The 22,579-nt window shown below is 33.4% G+C and overlaps 1 protein-coding gene across 4 annotated transcripts in view; it reads left to right on the top strand.

Moving 5' to 3' along the window:
- The window catches only part of LOC145287904 (cohesin subunit SA-2-like), a 140,088-nt gene that overhangs the window by 1,553 nt on the left and 115,956 nt on the right, over positions 1 to 22,579 (top strand). For all 4 annotated transcript variants that reach the window (XM_080135847.1, XM_080135845.1, XM_080135848.1 and 1 more), the window contains exons 2-3: positions 14,928 to 15,273; positions 20,043 to 20,115. In XM_080135847.1, coding sequence (XP_079991973.1) covers positions 14,933 to 15,273; positions 20,043 to 20,115 — 414 coding nt within the window. In that variant the 5' untranslated portion in view covers positions 14,928 to 14,932. The remainder of the gene's footprint in view (positions 1 to 14,927; positions 15,274 to 20,042; positions 20,116 to 22,579) is intronic.

The raw sequence follows: 22,579 nt of genomic DNA, 5'->3' as shown, positions 1-22,579 counted from the left end.
GGTTATCCTGACGCTCTGCACTCTTTTGTTTACCTCGGAAGTGACGTCACACAAATCTTATAATACGGATGGTTACAATTGTAAAAATAATTTGTTTTATTTTTCTTTAAAAATTACCACTCCTTTCCATCATCGGAAAATTATTTAAAATTACCACTAACGTTTAAAAGGTTATCCTTTACGGAGATGGTCCCGACGTCCGCCTCGTTCTAAGTTCGGGGAGAGGCAAAAAATGGTAAAACTATACAAACACCGTGACAGCGAATTAACCCTACCCCTAACCCTACCCCTAACCCTAACCCCTAACCCTAACCCTAAACCTAACCCTAACCCTAACCCTAATCCTAACCCTAACCCTAACGCTGTCACGGTGTTTGTATAATAATACCCAAAAAATTACCCTAATCCTAAAATATGCGATGTCACAGACAGATACTTTTTACAAATATTGTGAAACAAATCACAGAATTTTACAGGGTTAACTAACCGCGTGGAACTATTCTAATCATGTGGACTGTTTTTTTTTTGTTTTTAAATTCTAATTATTTGAACTGTTTATTTTGTAAAATTCCAATTATTTGAACTGTTTTTTAAAATTCTAATTATTTGAACTGTTTAAACTAAAAAAAATAAAAATTCTAATGATTGGAACGGTTTTTTTTCTCCTTAAGTTAACAACTGGGAACTTTATTGAAGGGGTAATTTTCTGCCTCGACACCGCCTACGTCAGACGGCCTCTCCCCGAGCTCAGAACGAGGCAGACGTTGGGACCATCTCCGTAAAGGTTATCCGTTTAAAATTCCAGGAAACGAGTAGTTTCCAAGATATGAAGAAATGCATTCACTTTGATTTTTTTTTTGTTTTTGGAGGTGGGGGGAGGACTAACTGCCGGTTTGTTTTTCGTTCAATTATAGAACTTGTATAGTTTTTTAACAGGTGCTTATGCAGTTTAATTAACCGTTTTAACATAAGTAACGTGCCGACATTAACCAAGCAGAAGAACTGTTTATTATTTTACACTGCTTCCCACCAAATGTAAACAGGTAATTTTAAAGAATTTTCCGATGGTAGAAAGGACCCCCCCCCCAAAAAAAAATCGTGGCCATAAAGTGGGTGATCATTTTACGTTAAATTATTATAGAAAAGTGATCCCCCACTTTTTAAAACTAACATTTCCTCATATCTTGGAAACTACTCGTTTGCCGTAATTTTAAACGTTATTTTCGTTTTCAGGGACCCCGAAAACCTTTTATGAGTGGTAATTTTAAAGGAATTTTCGAGGGTGGAGTAATTCTTCATATTTAGCTTTTTTTAAATGAATTGTTAGGTGAATACAGAGTAGTTACAATACACCCTCCCTTCCCCATGTTAAATAATAGGTTTCTAAATAGCTTGGGTCGTAAAGTGCAGGACTGCAGGAGTACCTATAAGAAAAGTAACGCCGGATCGGAAAAAGAGCTCAAAATGAAAATAAAATAAATTCTCCACTCAAAATAAGAAATGGGAGAAAAAAAAAGTTAAATTCTCCGCTGTGTTAGTAATTAAAAACTAAAACAAATTCTCAAAATGAAAAGAAATGTTAGATTCTCTGCTCAAATACCAATATAACAAATGGGAGAGAAAAAAAAATTAAATTCGCTACTGTGTTGGTAATTAAAAAGTAAAACAAATTATTTTTTACTTATAAACTGGTTTATTAATTGTAGAAAACAAAAACAAACGGGAGAAAAAAGGAGCTCAAAATGAAAGAAAAATAAAACAAATTATTTTTACAATTGTAGCCATCCATATTATAAAGATTTGTGTAACGTCACTTCCGAGGTAAATAAAGGTGTGCGGAGTGTCAGGATAACCAAAAAAAAAAAAAAATAAATAGTGAAAGAACATATATCCATAATTGTTTAATTGGAAATGTTGCGATTTAATTAAAACGGGAAAGTTTTTCAGGTGCTAATGCACTTACTGATCTGCACTATTTTTTAAATCGTATTTCCCAGCTTAATTAAAATTTTACATGTTTTTTTTTTATTCAATGTAAGGTTAAAGTACAGAATAGGTACAAAACACCCTCCCCTCTCCATGTTAAGAATGGCTTTTTAAATAATAACGTTATTATTTTAGCACGGATCAATAAGTGTATAAGTACCGTTTTTCATTTAATTTTAGGGGATCAAGTAAAGATTAGATACCCCGGTAGCAGACGACAAAGATAGGTGCACATTTCAATTGACACCGCTTGTTCGACCTTGACATTGCTTTTGGTTGGTTGTAAACACGTCAAATAGCAGACATGTCCGAATGTTCGCGAGCAAGATTTAAAAAAATATATTTACAAAACTTATTAAGATTTAAAAGAAAAAATATATATTTACAAAACATTTTCTTTAATATTAAATATTTACAAAATCAAAAAGTAGTCGGAAACTTAGAAAACAATTATGATAAATCGGCTTTCAAAACTAGGTCCCCCTATTTTTGTCCGCCCATTTTTGCCCGTAACCTAGTAAAAGAAACAAAGTAAATTTGGCACTTCACGGGGAACATGAACCTTGCGTAAACGGGTCTTAATTTAATAGCTGCTCCCTGAGGTTTTCTTTCACTTTCTTTGTATATATCTTATACACTTTTATTTATTTATTTATTTTTTAATCAAGCTTATATTTGTTTTATTTTTTGAATTAAAAAAAAATTTCTTTAATTGAATTTGATTCCTACTTTTATTTTGTGCTTGTTTTTATTTTATTTTGATTTGTTTCTATTATATTTTCCCCACTAAATATTATTTTTTGTTACATTTATTTTTTCATATACATTCAAATAATGCTTTTGGCTTTTTTTTGCCTCAAATTAGTATCTTCAAAAAAATTTTGAAAATCAAATAAAAACAAACATGAAATATGAATCAAATTTAAAGAAATGAAAAAATTCAAAAAATAAAATAAATACACGCTTGATTTAAAAAAAAAAAGAAAAAAAAAGGTGTATGAGGTATATACGAAGAAAGTGGAAGAAAATCTCAGGGAGCAGCTATTAAATTAAAACCAGTTTATGCAGGGTCCACGTTCCCCGTGAAGTACCTTTTAAGCGCATATTTACAGATCTAAGCTACTTCCTTTGAAGCCATCCCCGTACACACTAATTGAAAAATCTGGATGAGAATCTAAATCATGTCAAAATATTATGCTTTAAATAGAATGTTTATTTACAGAAATAAAAACACATAATATTTGAAATATGGTTATTTACAGATCTTTTTTTAATATAAATCAAATGAAAAGTAAATGAATGGAAATTATGATTACAGTTAAGAAATGGATTTTTCACATATAATAAATTAGTGCTTATTTAAAATTGTACTTAAAAATCACAAAAATGCGAAAAATATTTGTACGTACTTGCATGGAACTGAGATGTGATAATTTAAAAATCACATAAATTGATTAAGTTTTTTTAAGAAAATCAAAATTTACGATTTTTACCTATGCTAATACTAAACTGTATCCATTTTTGGATTACTGATTTTGATCTTGATAGTTTAAATTATTTCATTATTTATAAATCATGGCCGATGAAAGCACTATGTCTCGCTTAGTCAGAAAATTTGATTTTCTGAGTTAAAAAACTACTTGATCAATTTACGTGATTTTGGTAATATGACATCTTCGGTCCATGACAAGTATGTACATTAGGTACGGGCGAAGATGACTGAAGAAAACGGATCTATATGCGTATTAAAAGATGCTTATTATAATTATTTTTTAATTTTATGTCTAAATTTTTATTGTCTTAGAAAGTTAACAAATAATAAAACGTTTTGTTCGAATAAATCAGCTTTTAAAATCTCTGGTAAAATAATTATCAGTTTTCTGATGCTATTTCAATGATAATTAAACCCAGGAGATACCGAATTAAAAAAATGTACATACTTTTTGTAACAAAAACAAAAGTGCATAATAAATCAAAAAAGCGATTTACGGTATAATAAAAGTTCCTGAACATGTTAGCAAGAATAATGTTGCTTTTTCTCAAAATTGTGGATCACGATAAGCGTAATAATTTTGATTCATTAATTTTATTTTTGTTGTAATATAACAGGTAAAGCTTATTTAATTAGAATATTAATGAATTTACACAAGTAAGAATTTCTTATTTTTCTTCTGAAAAAGGTTCAACTTGCTATCCGTTTTTTATTCAATATTATAAAATTATTGACAATATTATTTAAACAACAACAACAAAAATACAAACTTACATTTTATTTATTTATTACGGATGTCTGAATGTAAATTTTAGAATTGATTTCAATAAGTCGCAAACTTATCTGAAAGTGACAGTGGGTTTAGAGATGGGATGAGGTAGGTGTATCAGAATCTGCCATTAAAAATGCTATATATGAACTTGAATAAATCAACTTACTATCTCCAGAGCTTATAGCTACTTGGAAAATGTAATTCAACCCTCCCCCTATATTTCATGTTACGAAAACTAAAAAAAAAGATCTAGGTCGATAAAATTTCAACTGAAAAGATCAAATTATTAAAAAAGTTATTTTTATATAAAATCTCATTATCTTTTTTTCACTTGCCTTAAAGTTGTAAATAAAATTGGACACAAAATCAATAGTATTATGTTAAAAAAATAAAATAAACAATTTTTCTGGAATTTTTTTTCCTCGATAATATAATTATTTGAATTACAACAAAAAAAAAAACAATTCTAAAAAAAAATTATCATTTTTAAAAAGCTTGAAATAATATTAAATTCAAATATTATACGACAGGTTTCCAATAATAAAAAAATATATTCATATAATAGAATATATAACTCTTGAGATAATAAAAATTACAAAAGCAAAATCGACTAAAAAAATACATTTGGATTTGATTATTTAAAATGACAGGTGATAATCAAAATTTGCACCATTTGTTTCAAAAAAAGTATGGAGGTCTGTAAGCAATATTATCTTTAGATACATATATCAACAGAACAGGTTATCGTCTGTAGTTCGTTATTATTTGTTTTATAAAAGGTAACTCATTATTTTTTACCCATTTTGTTTTTTTTTGTACATTTTATTTATTCATAAATTTTTGCATAAATGATCTTCCATAGAAATTGACCCAAACTATAGTAAACACACAGAATGATGATGTCACTACTTAATGTATATAATGACGTTTTACACAATGGTTTGGAGATACCTAAATAACTTTCTATTTTGTCAAATTGTTTAGCTATTTCTATGTGGTTAAAAAATCAATTGATAAAGAAAGTTTACATATTTTTATTATAAGGGAGTGAAAAAATAAACGTAAAATATAATTAACTATAAAAAAAAATTTTTTTAAATCGCCGACGATCATAATAGACTGCGTAGGTTTAGATAAAATATATTTAAATATAGTACATTTTAAAAAAAGGTTAAATATGTTAGAAAAAATATATTAAACAAAAAGAAAATCTTAATATTTTGTCCAAATATATAAGGAAGCAGTTTTGAAGAATAGTGAAAGTATTGTATCAATGTGTGCTTCCATAACTCAATTGGCAGACCTGCCGCCATCTTTGAAACTTGGGGTCTCGTTTTATGAACCATTACTTAATAGTTTTTTTCGTGTTAAATTCAAGTTTCATGATATCTTTTTTTTTTTTTTTTTTTTTTTTTTAATTGTTAGGTGGAAGCACAGTTTTCAAAATAACGTTATTATTTCAGCACGGTGGCAAAAGTGCACTAATACCAAAAGAAAGATTTTTTTTTTTTTTTTTTTTGGTAAATGTGTAGTTTAGCAGTGTAAATTATTTGACAGGCAAAAAATTATAAAAACTATTTTTATATAAAACATTAGACCCACTGGCTGATATAAAACCAGAAAAAAATTTCATTTTTATTGTTTTATCATTTTTATTAGACAAAATGTATGACATTCGATGTCACCATATTGCTTTTAAAATTTAGCCTTTCTAAGGTTTGACAGATTGTCCTTTTTAAGGCCAAATTTGACCTGTTTTACGCTCTTTCATGGAACTATGTTTTTGACCGCCATATTTTTTTGTAATGAAAGAGCATAAAAAAGGCTAATTCTCTCAAATCTTACAAAAGCTAAATTTTAAAAGTAATATGGCAGCATCAAATGTACATTTAGTCTAATAAAAAATTATGAAAAAATAAAGATGAATTAAAAAAATTTTTTTTTTTTCAGCCTTTGGATCTAATAATTTGTTTTATCTTCTCTATATAAATAAAATGAACTCATTTTTTCCCGTCTGATTTTGACATTAATAGGATTAAAAATCAAGATATTTCATGCAAATATAATATGCACAAACGGCAGAACAATATCTGAGGTGTGTTATAGGCTTATTATTTCTCAAATTCCTCAATAATCTTGGATTTCTATACTTTTTCTGCTGAGAAGTCACGGCCAAAATCGGTTAAGATCAATGGAAGTGGTAAAATATTTTCTCTCTAATAAATTCCTCCTCCCCCTGCCACCACTTAACACCGTTTGGGGATCGTTTACAAGGAACAGTTGAGAAGAGAACACCGGTTTGGCTTCATAGTTCTTTCATGTGAAGTTATTTAAAATCACTAAACTAAGCTGCAGTGCTCTGTGGCGTAGTGGTTAGCGTGCTGGACAATTCACATTATATTTTCACGTTCACGCCGACCTACCGTAGTCGTTTTTTTTTTTTTTTTTTTTCCCCTAAACAACTGGAATGGACTTTTCTTGGTGGCCGAACTGTTGACGTTGCAGATGTTTTTTTTTTTTTTTGTTTTTTTTTTTTCACACTTTATTTTCCTACTTTTACTCATGACTCCGGGTTTGATCCTTCCTACTTACCTACCATAACATTTTTTAAAACTCCCCCCCCCCCCAGTCCCGGAAACAAACACTCGGGCAATGCCGGGTACCCCCGCTAGTATAGAAATAAAGAGTTTTTATAATTTTTTTTGACAAATAATTTATGCCGCTAAAATACCCATTTACCACAAAAGGGTCAAATTTTCCTTTTAAAGCCCGTCTCACCATAGAAGACGAAAATATATTTTTCTTGTAGATTTTGTTGTACTAAAATAGTGTACAACACAAAAGGCGAATGATAACCTGTGAACTAGGCTTTATTCATCAAGAAGTACAGGTATATAGGCTGTAACAAAAAAGGAAAGAGAATTGTTAAAAACATGTTAAGCAATGAACGATGTTAATAATATGACAAATAGAATCTGCTTATGTCGCAGAGAAATAGTTTTCAGATGAAGAAATTACATTTTCAAAAAGTGAGTGATCATTTTTCTATATAAATTTAACTTAAAATGAGCACCTACTTTCTGGCCACCTAGTGAGGGGGCATTTTTGTTTTATTTTTGGCTAAAAGGTTTTTTTTTTTTTTTGCTTTCATCTTCCAATAAAGACACGGGGACATTGAAGAACAAAAATAAAGAAAAATCTGTATACAGATATGTGTAGTTCCTTATGTTATCAGTGGTGGTCATTTCTGTATGTGCAAGCACATGTTTTTTACACATACAATATTGGCCACCACTTATAACATAAAGAATTACATTACTTAATACCCGGAAAAATACTTATTTGCAGAAAATTTAAATCCTATATTCGTTTTCAGTGCACTTATAAAAAACAAGTTTTTTATAAGGTAAGTTTTGTGTTGATCTACAAGGCCACAATAAACATCACCCCTAAAAAAAAAAAAAGTGGCCCTAAAGTGGGTGCTCATTTTATATTAAATTAGTATAGAAAAGTGTTCCCCACTTTTTGAAACTAGAATTTCTTATCTTGGAAAATACTCGTTTCCTGGGATTTCAAATGCTATTTTCATTTTCAGCACTCTCAAAACCTTTTAATAGTGATAATTTTCAAGGATTTACCCTAAAAAATGTTACCTTATTTATTAATAATATCAAATATTTTTACAATTTTTTTTTTTTTTTGTGGGGATGATGGGTGAAAATATTGAATAAAAAATGCTTAATTCGCTGATAATATCATTAGTTTAAGAAAATTAATTTTAAGTTATAACGATATTATTAACATGGACTTCAGGGTATTTTTTTTTTTTTTTTTTTGTAATGTTCTTGAAAGAAATGAAATTTTAAAAAAATTGTTACAATCTATGATGCTTCATTTTCACAAAAAACACAAAAATAAATTCATGCTTTTTTAATTTATTTATTAAAAACTAGAACTTCAGTAAAGATATTTTTTTGTTTACACAAAATAATAGATTTCTAGTAAGATTAAAAAAATAATGGGTTCATTATATTCTGTGATCATTAATTAATAAATACTGAAAATTTCATTAAAATCAACTGATTTCTTAAATTTTGGTGTTTTTTTTTTTTTTTTTTTTTTTTTTTTTTTCAAGTGAAGGCAGGGATCAAAATGTTGATACATTTTGGGCATCGGCCATTCATTTATCATGTACCTAATGTACATCATAAAGGTTTTTCTGTATTTTTTTGTTTTTAAATAAGTAGAATTCTACTAAATAAGAACCCTTAAATAAAATAAATGTAGTAAAAAGAAAATGTGCAAATTTATTTTAAAATATTTTGTTTATATTTATTATATCCAGAAAAAAAGAGTAAATATTCAGGAAAAAAAAAAAGTAGAAATAGAATTTATAGTTTTACCGTATGTTTTAATGTGGTAAAGTTGTGCAACCAATTCTCTATGACAACTGATTTACCTCCCTTGACTTAAATTAAGGCTCTGCCATTTTAAATACATCTCGGAATGTAATTAATAGCGTGGCACTCATCCTATGCCAGTTTAACCAGCATTCTATGAAGAATGTCAAGGGAATATTAACTGCAGAAGCAGTTGCATGTATATCACTGTCAGGGGAGATGATGATATTAGGTTTTTGCACTTCTGGCAACAGAGGTGTCAAGATCCTCTTACATACGGTGCCTAACATTTCCAAATGATTATTCATCTGGTACTGACCAGATTCAACGTTTAACTTGAGTGATCTAACAAGAACCAATGTGTCGACATCATTATTCTGTGATGAGGTGCCTTCAATAAGTTTCCAGACTTTTTTTTGCGTGTTGATAGCAGACACATGAAACTTCAAAGTAATGTCCTCTGGCTGCAATGCACTTGTATCATTCCAATAACTTCTGTAAGGCTCCATGGAAGTCCTCTTATGTGAGCATGTCAGTGACCCCTGTCACAGCCCTTTTCATTTTAATTGTCTTATAATGACAGCCTCTAAGGTTTTCCTTTAACTTAGGGAATAACCAAAAGTCATAAGAGCAAGGTCTAACTATAGGAATGGCGAGGAACTGTCTTGATGCATGTCTTGGTAAAATAGTGTGTGATCTTCACTAAGCACCCTTGGGAGAAACTTCACGTAAATCTTCCGCATCTTCAGTTCCTTGTGTGTAGTTCTAATTCTGTGTATAGTTCCCACAATGGCATCAAACTGTGCACTAATTTCTCTATAGACACATGATGATCCTTATCCATGAAATTCCTTATTTGGCCAATCAATTCTGGTATTATGATATCCTTACTCCTCCTACATCTCTCATTATCCCTCAAAAACTCCCTGCTTTCCTTGAATCTGTTATGCCACTCAAAAACTGATACTCAATTCATGCAAGATGATCTAAAAGTAGTCTGAAGCATTCCATATGTTTCTGTGGCATTTTTTCCAAGTTTAAAACAGAATTTTATTGCATATCCTAAAGTGTCCTCGCGTCCAGATTGCATTTTTTAAATTCATTAGCTGTGACAATCAGACTTTAGTAGGGTGTATTCTAATTCTTGCTATAGCTCATTCCATGGAAAGTGGTCCAAAATCAGAATTTTAAATCCAATATTTTGTAGCATTGTTTTTTTTCTGAAAGACAACATCCTAAACTACAAAAAAAAAAAAAGAAATTTCAGTTTTGATCTTTTCTGTGTTTACACTGAGGCTATAAACATCAGCTATTTATTGAAGTTCGAAAATGAAAGAATTGCCTATTTTTCAGGCATTCATTTTTACTAATAAATAACAAAGAATTATGTTTAATTTATATTTTTCATGATTGAGACATATATAGATTTCAAAATAATTGAGGCCCTGAGTTTGTTGTTAATCATTTTTACATTTTTCATGAAGTTAGCCCTATGTCTATGTAACACACTTTATGCTTAATTGACATTTTTTTTCTCATCTTCAATAAAAATCCCAAGGAAAAAAAAATCAAACAAAATAATAGCAAAAACAAAAAATCTAGCTATTTTTTTCTTCTTGAAAGAACACTTTGAATTTGTGTAACACACGTGATGTCACATGCCAAAATATTACTTCAAAATCATCAATAATCAATGGATAACATACTCATACAATGCTATAAAATAGATTTATTGAGAAATTTCAGCTTGAAAATGATAAAGCACATCCTGATATCTACCATTCCTACTTAAATTAGTGGACTCTGTTTTCTGATCACATTCTCAGGCCGGTATGAAATTATATCAGTTTTATCTGGCCAGTACCATTGGCGTTTTCTGGAATACTTCATTACTGGTCCTTCTATATCAGTATTTATAATTGATAAAACTTCATCAGGATATTTTTTTCACGTCATAGGAGACTAAGGCCCAATCATTTACATTGAGTTTCTCCCTTCTATCCAGGTGCTGGATATGACTTAAAACTATATCTGATGGTGAGGCCCCACCTTGCGGGCCTTGGGGAGTGTGGAGCCACCCTTTAATTGCCATTGCTCCCAGGTCCACTCTGACCTGGAGTGGTAGTACCTGTTAGGGTCCCAACTATGGGTTAAATAGAATCTAACTTAAAAAAAAAAAAAAATATACTCCATTAAAATCGTTCCTCAAAATAACTAGATTCGGCATTAAATAACCTGAAAAGGGTTGATATGCCGTAAAACAACCAACCAACCAACCAACCCTTCTATCCACATCCTCATATTCAATAGTTGATGATCGATCCTTACTTAAATTTGTTCTAAACATTTCTATAGTCAAACCATCACATTTTGCAGCATATACCATGATAGCGAGCGCAACATTTGATTTTTTTCTTTTGTGTGTTGCTCGCGACTGCAATGTGTGCTACCATCATGTAAATTCATAACAAAATGTCTGCTTACAAAGTGGTTTACAGCAATGAATTATACATTTCTTTTTTCTTTTTATAATAATCACACACTTGTAATGTTCTCTAAATAATTAAAAATAAAAACTAAAAAATGTATAATTCATTGTACTGTAAATCACTTTTGTAAACAGACATTTTGTTACATGACGGTAGCACGTCGCAGTCATGAGTAACACTCAAAAAATCAAATGTCACGTTTGCTATCATGATACATGCATGAACAGTACTTAACCAATTCATTTCAAATTTTATAAGAAAAGAAATAAGATGTTTTATTTGTTGATAATTTCAAACAGCAAACTAGCATTTGGCAACCGGTAGTTTTGTTGATATGAAATGTTTTTATTTTAAATAGGTCCTTGTATAAATTTTATAAATAAATTAGTGAAGAAAAAAATAATTAAACATTTAATTTTTCCTTTCATCACGTTAAAATATTCAAAGGTTAAGAAAATAAATTTCTTTACTGACCATATGGAAAACTAAGGTGGCCTTGTCGATTTTATTTTTATTTATTTTTTTACACTAAGCCATAAATATGGTTTATTGCTGTTTGCTGCTGCTTGAAAAATGAGTGTTGTTCAAAAAATTTCTACTCTAAAATTCTTATATATGTGTGTGCATGTTCAAACAATTTTAAAAAACTGCTTGATATATTTTTATGATACATTCATGAAAAAATAAAGGTTTCTACACTAACCTGTGCATGCAGGTTTGAAATCTTTTCAATGACAATTGTTTCTGCTATAGAGCCTGAACTTTAAAGGATGGTGCAGGCCAAACCAAATGACAAATTCGCTTAGAACAAAAACTAAGATTAAGAAAATACTTTATTCTGATTGGATGCCAAATTTGAGTATTTTCCCCACTTCACTGAGCTTTGGAAATTGATTAGATTTTGCATGGATAACACATGTGATGCTAGGGTGTAACACACGTGACAACAAATACCTTAATTCTCAGAGGTTCAATGAATAAAAGTTTACTGAAAGACTATTGTAATAATTAAGACTCCATAAAAATTTAGAAAAACACATTTTCATAAAAAAAATAAAGGCACAATTTTGCTGTTTTTATAGTTTAATAAATAAATTAAAACCCGAGTATGTTGTATGTATGTCGTGGTGGCCTAATAGGTAACGTCGCCCGTTTTTTTTTTTTTTTTTCACACATTAATTTGCAACTCAAGGGTACGGGTTCGATTCTCATACTTACCTACCAAAACATTTTTTTTATTTTACTCAAGACACCCGGGCATCGCCGGGTACCCCCCGCTAGTCTATATATATATAAAAGGCAAAATGTGTGTGACCATTTCGTGTATGTCTTCGAAAGGCTTTTCTCGCACATGGTTCCGAGGTCGTTACGATAGCTTACAACTGTTTATATGGGTCTTAAATAATAATATGTACAATTTGGGAAAGCGCGTCGCATCTAGATTTATTTACGTCGACTTTTACAAAATTATTGCTATTTTGGCTTCTCGCGTGTTGATGAGGCTTTTTAGTATAAATATGTGAAACTAAACTCAAACGACGTCTTCTCGGCATTGCGCCAGGAAAAACGTCCAGAAGCAATCAGCTTTGATCAATCTTGTATATCAGTACAATTGGGAGCTGGTTTCCCCTCCCCAACATTTGTTGGGGGAAGAAACACTCAAATTTGGGTAAACAAACCCAAACGCTGCGTGACCTCTATTTGACCTAATTAAGAAGGTCAAATAGAAACAGCAGAGTTAACTTTTATTGCACACGCCTGTTTTTTTATAGTTAAATAAATAAATTCAAACATGCTTAACGTTGTCTGTCGCCGTGGCTCTATGGTTAACGTAGCACTTTTTTTTTTTTTTCACATTAATTTCCAACTCAAGGGTACGGGTTCGATCCTCATACACTCACCTACCAAAACATTTTTTTTATTATTATTTACCCCCCCCCTCCGGGGCCTGAGCGTCAAGATCAAAGTGTAGTATCTGTTCCGACAGATGCTGCAAGCTATGACTAGCAAAGACCATATGTGGGGGTAATCCCACATATCTGACCTTGGTCAATGTAGGGGCAACCCTTAATACCAACAGTTTCTATCCAGCTCCCATTTCCCACCTCTCGGGAGCTGGTCCTCCTTTCTCCCCCTCCCCCTCTCTCCACATTAAAAAACGGCCTTGTGCCTAATTTGCTCAGTGGGGAAGCAAATAAATCCAACAGGCCCAGAGCCAGTGAACGTTTGTCATATCAGACGGGGGAGCGGGTTTTTGAAAACAAACAAACCGATTTATTGACCTCCTTAAAAACTGTCCCGCACAAAATCGCCGTCACGTCAATCAAAAACAAGCACCTGTTTTTTTTTTGTTTTTTTTTTTTGTTTTTTTTTTTCACACTTTATTATTTTCCAACTGCGTGTTGTAAAAGCTTCGTTTTTTTTTTTCACAGCACCTGTTTTTCTTTCACACACACCTACAAACACCCGGGCAACGCCGGGTACCCCTCGCTAGTCTATATATATAAAAGGCAAATGCGTGCGTGCATTTTTTGTATGTCTCGAAAAGGCTTTTTTTGCCGATGGTCCTGGGGGTCGTTACTATCGCTTAGAAGTGTTTATATACCCCCTAGATAATAATATCTAGGATTTGGGAACGCGGGTTGCATCTAGATTTATTTACAGCGACTTTTATAAGATTCGCGCTATTTCGCTCTGTCCCTTGTTTGTCCTGCTTTTTAGTATAAATACAGTGAAACTAAATTCAAACGGGTCATGTTCTCGGCTTTCGTGCCGAAAGTCCAGAAAGCAATCAGCTTTTGATCAATGTGGAGTTTCTCCTTATATCAGACAATTGCTATTCAATTTGGACAATGGGATGCTGTTTCCCCCCACTCCCCCTCACACCATCATCTGGGGGAAGCGAAAACTAAAAATACTGCCACATCATCGTAACGATCCCGCGATGACCTCATTTAGCGTCTTCCTGTCAATCAAACCTCTTTCACTTGCTTTATAAGCCTTTACGTAACACGCTAATCAATTACTCTCACTCGTGGTTGAGACGGTTAAATGGTTGGCTTTTATTTCCACCTCTGCGTCAAGGCTTCCGGGTTCAATCCCGCCTCCCGACCAAAAATATATTTTCATATTTTCTTTCTTTTACACCTTTAAACACCCGGGCAACAGTTTATCTCCCCCCCCCCATACACACAGCGTTGTTATCTTAAGATTGCAGGTTTGATCGAACAGGTTTATTTATGCCATTTTTTTCCCCGTTTTGGTTTTCCGATTTTTTAACATCGTCTTTTTTATAATATTTAAACAGGGTTATTAATCTCTTCCCCCCACCCCCACCCCTTCCCCCCATACACACACCTACAAAAACCCGGGCAACGCTTCTTCAATTGACAGTTTTTTATAACTCATTAACTTTTATACATTTGTATGTTGTGTTTCAAATAATGGATTTAGTCATTCCTTTTTTTGCATGGTGCAGAACTCAAATTTACATAATGTTAAGGCCTAAAACTGCACAGTTTGTTAATTTTCACCAGGGTTTGACATCACCTGGGGACTTTTGGATCTAAATGGTGAGGTGGGGACAAATGCTGAACTTAGTCACTGTGCATTCATGGGAGACCATGCATGCTTCACTTGTTTATTTATTCAAATAATCAGCGAATTCTGGAAGGTTTTATTTTTATGGAATTTGTAAGTCAATTTATTTAAAAAGGAAAAATTTTGTTATAAAAAATTTTAATTCTATTTTCTCATCATTTTTTTTTTTTTTTTTTTTTTTTTAACAGCAATCATGCCAAGTGCCAGACCAACAAGGAAAGCTAAAGAAAATGCCCGCGAAGTCGCACTTGCAGTTGCCAATAGTGGCAAGATTTCACGCAGAAGATTGCAGCCAATTGTCGAACAAGAAATGGTACCTGTTATCCCACAAAATCCACCAAGTGGGATAAATCAAAGCATTGCCCAGCCAATCCCCCAACCCATGACCCCCGCCCAATCCATTCCCCAGGAGTTTCAACAAGGCATTGCCCATGATATCTCACAGACCATCCCCCAAAGTATCCCACAAGTAATTCCGCAGTCCATACCTCCTGAAACCAGTGACCCTCTAGATGTACCTTCGGAACTCTCTATGTAAGTAGACTTTTTTTATATTTATTAACTAAAAGTTATAACTCTTTGGTTTCACATTAATGTTAAACTCTGGAAATGGTCCTACTGTATGGTGCTGAGACATGAACCCTAACAAAGGCACTGGGGAAATTAGACAAATGCTCATGATGGCTCACAACATATCTTGGAAGAGCCACACTGACAAGCAGTAAGTATATGGAGATCTACAAGAATCGTAGAAAGCTGCGACTAGTAGGCTATTGTATGCGTCGTCATGTAGAGGAGGCCAGCAAACTTGTCTTGGATACCTTCAGATTGTTATCACAATTAAAGTAGAAGAGTCAAATTCTTTGACAAGATACCTGTGTGATTTCTATGGAAAAGTGTCCTAAAAGATGAAGATAAAATATTTCTTAAACAAAAAAAATTCTGTTTTTTGGTGGAATTGTGGAGAGATATATTGAAAGTACGCATTTTGTATGGCACTTGGAAAAAATTTTATTTAAATTATGAATTGGCTTGGTTCTGATACAGTTTACTGTACAAGGAGAATTGCTTCCCATCACCCTGGAAAATCTCATTAGTATGCCCTGTATTTAAGAATTCAGGTGATCGTTCATCCTCAGTACAGGCTAATAAGTCTCCTGTGCGTCATGAGTAAGTTGCTGGAATCTGTGTTAAATAGAGAAGTAATCACCCATCTCGGCAAAAATAACCTTAGTGACGCACAATATGGTTTCCGTTCTGCTAGATCTACAGCAGATGTGCTTACAGTTATATTAGTGAATCTCTCGACAGAGGCAATCTTTCTAGGGCAATTGCTCTTGACATATCAAAGGCCTGTGATAGGGTGTATCATAAAGGTTTACTTCACAAGATCTCCAGCTATGGTATAGCTGGAAATGTCTTCTCAATTATTAAATCATTTCTCTCTGATAGGTTCATAAGAGTACTAGTTGATGGGCAAAAATCAGAAGCTCACAGTATTAATGCTGGAGTCCCTCAGGGGTCCATCCTGGGCCCAACTCTTTTCCTGATTTACATTTATGATCTTCCAAATCACATCCTTACATCATTTGTAGACATTTATGCTGATGACACTATCATTTATGGTAGCACATCTAAGACAGTAAACGACCAAGTTCTCACCGATTCTCCCTCCTCTGATCTTGATCATGTTGTACAATGGGGAAAGGAGTGGCTGGTTACTTTTAATGCATCTAAAACCAAGCTTCTCTCTTTACATCATCAACGTTCTGATCCTCATCTGGCATCAATTAAAATGAATGGTTGTCGTCTTGAGGAGGCCTCAAGTTTTGACAAGCTTCTGGGCTTGACCTTTACTCCTGATCTTAAATGGAATATGTACATCAAATCTTTTGCCAAGGCCACTGGAAAAATGGTGGAATCCTTCTATCGATCCAGTAGATATCTCACTGCTGATGCAATTCTCTATCTATATAAGAGCCAGATACGTCCAAGGATGGAATACTGTTGCCACATCTGGGCAGGAGCTGCTAGAAAGGACTTGTCCTGCCTTGATAGGATTAAAAATAGACTTTGTGGCCTCGTGGGAGATGTCCCTTTTCTCTTCGCTGCAACCTCTATCTCACAGAAGAGATGTTGCGAGTTTGTCTCTGCTTTATTGTTATTTTCATGGAAAATGTTCGACTGAGCTTCAATCTATGGTCCCCCCCTCGCCAAACTTTCACAAGAAACACTCGTCTAGCTGAAAACACTATCAATAATTCCCCCCACTCTTTATCTGTGTCTAAACCTAAACGTAGATTCCATGATCAAAGCTTGTTTCTTAGAACTGCACGCCTGTGGAATTGTCTTCTGTTTTCCTGCTTTACAGCTGTCTATAATATGGTTGTCTTCAAGTCCAACGTGAACAAGTTTCTGATGAGCCATTACACTTAACAAATTTACGAAACTTCCATTACTATCGATTACTATATTGTCCTTTTGACTACTGTACACTCTTTAACCCTTATCCTTGAGTGGCCTATCGGCCTTGATAAGTGAGACACCTATGTAAAAAAAACAAAAAACAAAAAAAAGCTCCTATTTTGGCCAGCAGCTCTGCCAAGATTTTTTTTTTGTGATTTTTTTCTGCAAATGCAATTTTTCAATTCAAACACTGTTCATTTTGATGACAATGATTACTAGTTTTGAAATTTAACTATTTTTTAAAGAAATATTTTTGCATATCCCCATTTTTAATGCAATAATCGCACATTTTCTATACATTATAAAATTGGCTAATATCTCTTTAGTAAACTCTATATAAGAAACTAGAAGAATATCTGCCTTGGGATGGGTAAAATGAATTCCCTGAGCAGAATAGTCTTGCACCACTTTCATGTCCGATTATGAAGATTAAAATCTAGATGTAATGCTACCTTATGTCTTGCATCCTTATTCCAGTTCCGATCAAAATCCATTACATGATTTTTATTTTAGAAAATGTGTAAAATTTAATGCTTAAGCTCAAGGGTCTTAAGAAGAAATTTGAATTTAAGAAATTTGTTTCCTTATTGTCCAATGACTATAGGTGAAGATTAATGCAAATCTGAAATATGTGATTTTTCAAATTCAAACTTGTACCCTTATTCTGCAATTAAGACCTTTTTAAATCCAAAGAAACAATAGTTGTTAATTGATGCATGATACTTATTGTTTAAATTTCACAAAAATCAGAGGTACTTGAATTTTCACAAAATGCTTCCACCTTAATTAATAAGCCATATTACTTAGTCTTTTGCAAAGCAATTGTGTTCCAGAATTCATAATGATCGGTTAAGAATTGAATCCTATACATAGAAAAATACAAGCAAATACACTGACCTCTATTTAGAGATTGGTAAGGGATGTAATGTTCAATAGCATGGAGATATACTTCATTTGAAATACTTAGGAATATATTATAACTAGCGAGGGTACCTGGCGTTTCCCGGGTGTTTGGAAGATTGTGTGTGTGTGTGTGTGTGTGTGTGTGTGTGTGTGTGTGTAAAAGAAAAAAAAGTAATAGTAAGAAAGGCAGGCTGGACCCGAACAGCAAAGGAGGAAAAAAACGTGAAAAAAAAAAAAAGTATTAGTAAGCAGGCAGGCAGGCTTGAACCCGTGGCGGGGAGAAAAGAAAGTGAAAGAAAACGTGAGATTTTACCGCTATGCTAAGACAGGAGAAGTGAAAACTGTTCAAATTTAACGATTAAAAAGTTGACTTGCAGAAAGTGAAAGAGTTCACGCTGTTAGCCAGTTAAGCTTACAGCTTTCCGCCCGCCATATTTCTTTCCCCACTAAAAGGGAGTGTCCAAATGAATAGCAATTGTTTGACATGAGGGGTTTCCCCCCACAGTGATCCAAGCTAATTGCCTTCTGGATGTCCAGGCCACGAAGGCCAAGGCAGCTGCCTTAGCTCCGGTATTAGTTTCGCTTTTATATGAAAAAGCCAAACAAACACGCGAGAGGGTAGAATAGCGGGAATTTTATAAAAGTCGATCAAAATAAATCTACAGACGACATCTATTCACAAATCGTAGATATTACAATCTAAGGAGTATATAAAAAGTTCTAAAAAAAATACCCCCCCCCCCCCCGAACCCCGGCAAAAAAGCCTTGCCGGACATACAAAAACGCACACGCCACTTTTGCCTTTTATATATTACTAGCAGGGGTACCCGGCATTGCCCGGATGTTTGGGGGTGTGTATGTAGGAGAGGGTGACCCTGTTTTAATATTATACAAAAAACATGAGATTAAGAAAAATTGGAAAACCCAATACAAAGCAAAACAGCGAACAAACGTTTAAAAAAAAAAAAAAGGAAAAAAAAGGTGTTAAAGAGGAAAAAAAATTTAGGTAGAAAGACAGGCTTGAACCCGAAATATCGAGGCTAAGGCGTAAAAAAATGGCCGACACGTTACTCCTACGCCAAAGAGACATACAACTGAGAACGGATAAAATTAAACCTTTAAAAACACTTGCAGGTGGTTTTAAACTAACGGCAACGTTTTCTAGGTCAAACATGATGTCATTGTCGTAGTAGCAGGAGCAGAGAAAATGAAGGAACGATTTTTTCGGCACCCCTCCCTGTACAAAACTGATGATTTTAGGGTACAAACACACATACATACATATACATACACACATTTTCGCTTTTATATATATAGGCTAGCGGATGGTACCCAGCGTTGCCCTGGTGTTTGGAGGTGTGTGTGTTAAAAAAAAAAATGTTGGCTGGTTGTTTGGAGGTGTAAAAGAAAAAAAAAAAGTTTTAGTTGGAAGGTAGGATTGAACTCCCGAAGCCTTGACGCAAAGGTGGAAACGAACGGGGGAAAAAAGCCAACCACCTAACCATTTCAGCCACAAGGGGAAAAGGAATTGATAAGTGTGTTCAGTTAAGGTTTATAAAGCGAAATATACAGGTGCGAGGAAGTTGCGTGATGTTTGACCTAGTTTTGCACTGCAAGCCAGTTACTGTTTCCCCCACGGCGAGCTAGTAAAAGTCGGGCAAATTAAATAGACAGGCGTCCCCCGTTGTTAAGTCGTAGATATTATCATTTAGATGTGATATGAAAAGTTTTAAGAATGAGCACACCCAGGATAAGGCCTAGGAAAAAAGCCTTTTGTAGACATACACAAAAAGAGAACATACATACATGCATATACACATTTTGCCTTTTATATATATAGATTGATGATAGTAAAATGCTCTTGTTACATGTTTCTTTCTTTTTCATATTTTTATGTAAATCCATGGTTTACAATTTTTTTTTTTTTTTTTCAGAGCTCAACAGGAAAATGATTCCGACAGTGACTTTGATGCTAGAATGAGAAGGAAACCGAAAAATGAGGGTCCTGTAAGTATTTACCCTTTCTCTTTCATACACACACACACACTATGTATATTTAGATAGCATTCTTTCATTTAAGTAAGTATGATACAATTCCTCTGCTTGATCATACGTTTTTTATGTTTTCTTTCTCGTACTCTTTTTGTATCAAGATCAAAAAAAAAAAAAAATTAATGATTGTTTCATATATATCACTAACACTTTGACTTCTCCGACAAATCATTTTCAGTTGACAATAGCCAAATGAACAAAAATGTGGAGAAAAATATAGCCGAGAATGCCATATTTAGTTAGATGTCCAAATAACAAATGAATGCAGTTCCAGAAGATGTTTGCAATTTAAATTTTGGGTTCCCATAATTGGTGTCACAGGATAGGTCATATTGAGATGTGTGTACATCTGTTTATCTAACCAGAGCTTCGTTGAACATGTCCAGGCAGTTGCAACACAGAGCTGATTCTAGTCTGGGCACTTTCAGCCCTCATAACCAGTGTGACACTATGAAGATGACCTATGGTCACTAAGTGCTGAGAGGAGGGGGGACAATAAACAAAGAAAGAGGAAATAACAAACAATGAATCTGTAGGTATTTTTAGATTAAGCTTTTAGAAACCTACAGAAAATATAACAAAGAGAACCAATGACACTTGATAGGGGGGTATCAATGAGATGTTTAGAGAGGGAAGAGCAGCTTCTGGGTAGCCGGAGTGGGGGACTTGATATTGCAACGCCGAGTAGTGAGTTAGCAGTGGGCAATGGTTGATGATGGGTGGACAGTAGGAGTTTAAACATCACTGAAAGTGGATCGTGGTTTGGACCTTCAATAACCATAGATGAATTAATCTAATAACCGACAAAGACGACCTCTACAGTAGAGGTATAAATGTTAACCTTAGCGTGTAGAGTGTAGTTTTACACACACCCAAGTTCCAACTGATATGTATGTAAAGTATTGGCATTGTGCTTTTCTTCTGTTTTATTCTATCCATCTACTTAGGGACCCACGTGTATTCCCATCGACAATTGCCAGTGAGAAAATGACGATCCGGCCATAAGAAAATGATAAAAAATCTGCGCCACACACAATATTGGGTGGGGGTTGGCGATCTGTTGGAGGCCACATGTTTTGTCAACCAAGAGTTAGAACTCTTGCCATTAAGATGCATACGACAAATCCGTTGAACCATATTCCTTTCACTCTTTTGCATCCTGAAAAAAACAGAGTTGCTCTGAGCCAAGCATTCGCTTGCATGTAGCATAGCACAAAAGGCATAGCTGTTGTAAATTCAAAATAAAATGGGAATAAAAAGGGAACTTGAACGCCAGATTAAGATAAGGAGAAACTCATAAAACTTGACGCATGCAGTTAGTACACACAAGATTAAACTTAATTAACATCTCCACCAACGCATTATAGTACCAAGATAGAATGAATTGACAACTTTAAACTTCTACAGATCCAAAATTGTGGACTCATTTTGCTAGTAATTAAGCAAAAAATATCATTTTATATTTAATTAAAATAAAAAAGAATTACTGATCTAAGCTCACACATTGGCAATATATAAAATTATATGAAGTTAAGGGGGAAGTTAAATTTAAATTGTAAAAAACAAGAGGGAGTTTAAGGAACTAAATGTTTATACTAAGAGGAGAGTTTGCAAGTCCCTCCCCTCTCCTACCTCCATGAAAATAAGGGGAAGAAAATCTTGTACCTTAAAAATCACGTAAATTTATCAAGTAGTTTTATTAAAAAAAAAAAAAAATGATGACATTGATTTTGGGACATGATTTTTGCAGGATAAGGGAGATAAATCCAAATAATTAAAACTTTTGCAAGATTTTAGGAAGCCATTCTGAACATGGGGAGGCTTGCAAATTCCCATTAATCACTTAAAACTCATTTCCTTTATGAAAATAAAACTACTTGATTAATTTATGTAATTTTGGTGTACGATATTTTCTTTGTCACAACTACATTCATCTCCAACATTTTTCTTTTATTTTTGGTTTTTTCATGTGTGTGGAATAGTTATAGGCTAGCACCCAGTGGTATTTTCCGATCTCAACATTGTATTCATTTCATCAGCAGAATCAGTTCGTTGAATTTCTGTAATGGCAGTAATGTTCACGTCTTCTCTTTCTGTTATTTTCTTAACAACTTTGAAAAATACTTGATACAGAAAATGCATTTAGATTTTAAAGATTTCTGCGGTTTTAGTATTTCTTCATAGCATACATGTGTATGCATAAAACACCTAAGCCTTCCTACCATAGAGAGAGAGTGAGACGACGCCTATCCACAAAACATATTGATCTCCCTGCTGCTTCCGTTGAAAGAGGCCCCCCCCCCCTCCATTGCTCATTCATCACTTAAAACTGACTGCTTCCTGACTATGTGACGTCAATGCTTGGAGACATAGACTTGCTTGAATTCTAATTGGAAAATTCCACTCTACAAATGTTTAA

This window comes from Euprymna scolopes, chromosome 11 (genome assembly GCF_053919585.1).
Source record: "Euprymna scolopes isolate OS-2025 chromosome 11, ASM5391958v1, whole genome shotgun sequence".
Taxonomy (NCBI): Eukaryota; Metazoa; Mollusca; class Cephalopoda; order Sepiida; family Sepiolidae; genus Euprymna; species Euprymna scolopes.
Note: the sequence above shows the minus strand (reverse complement) of the source record. Positions and strands in the feature narration are given on the sequence as shown.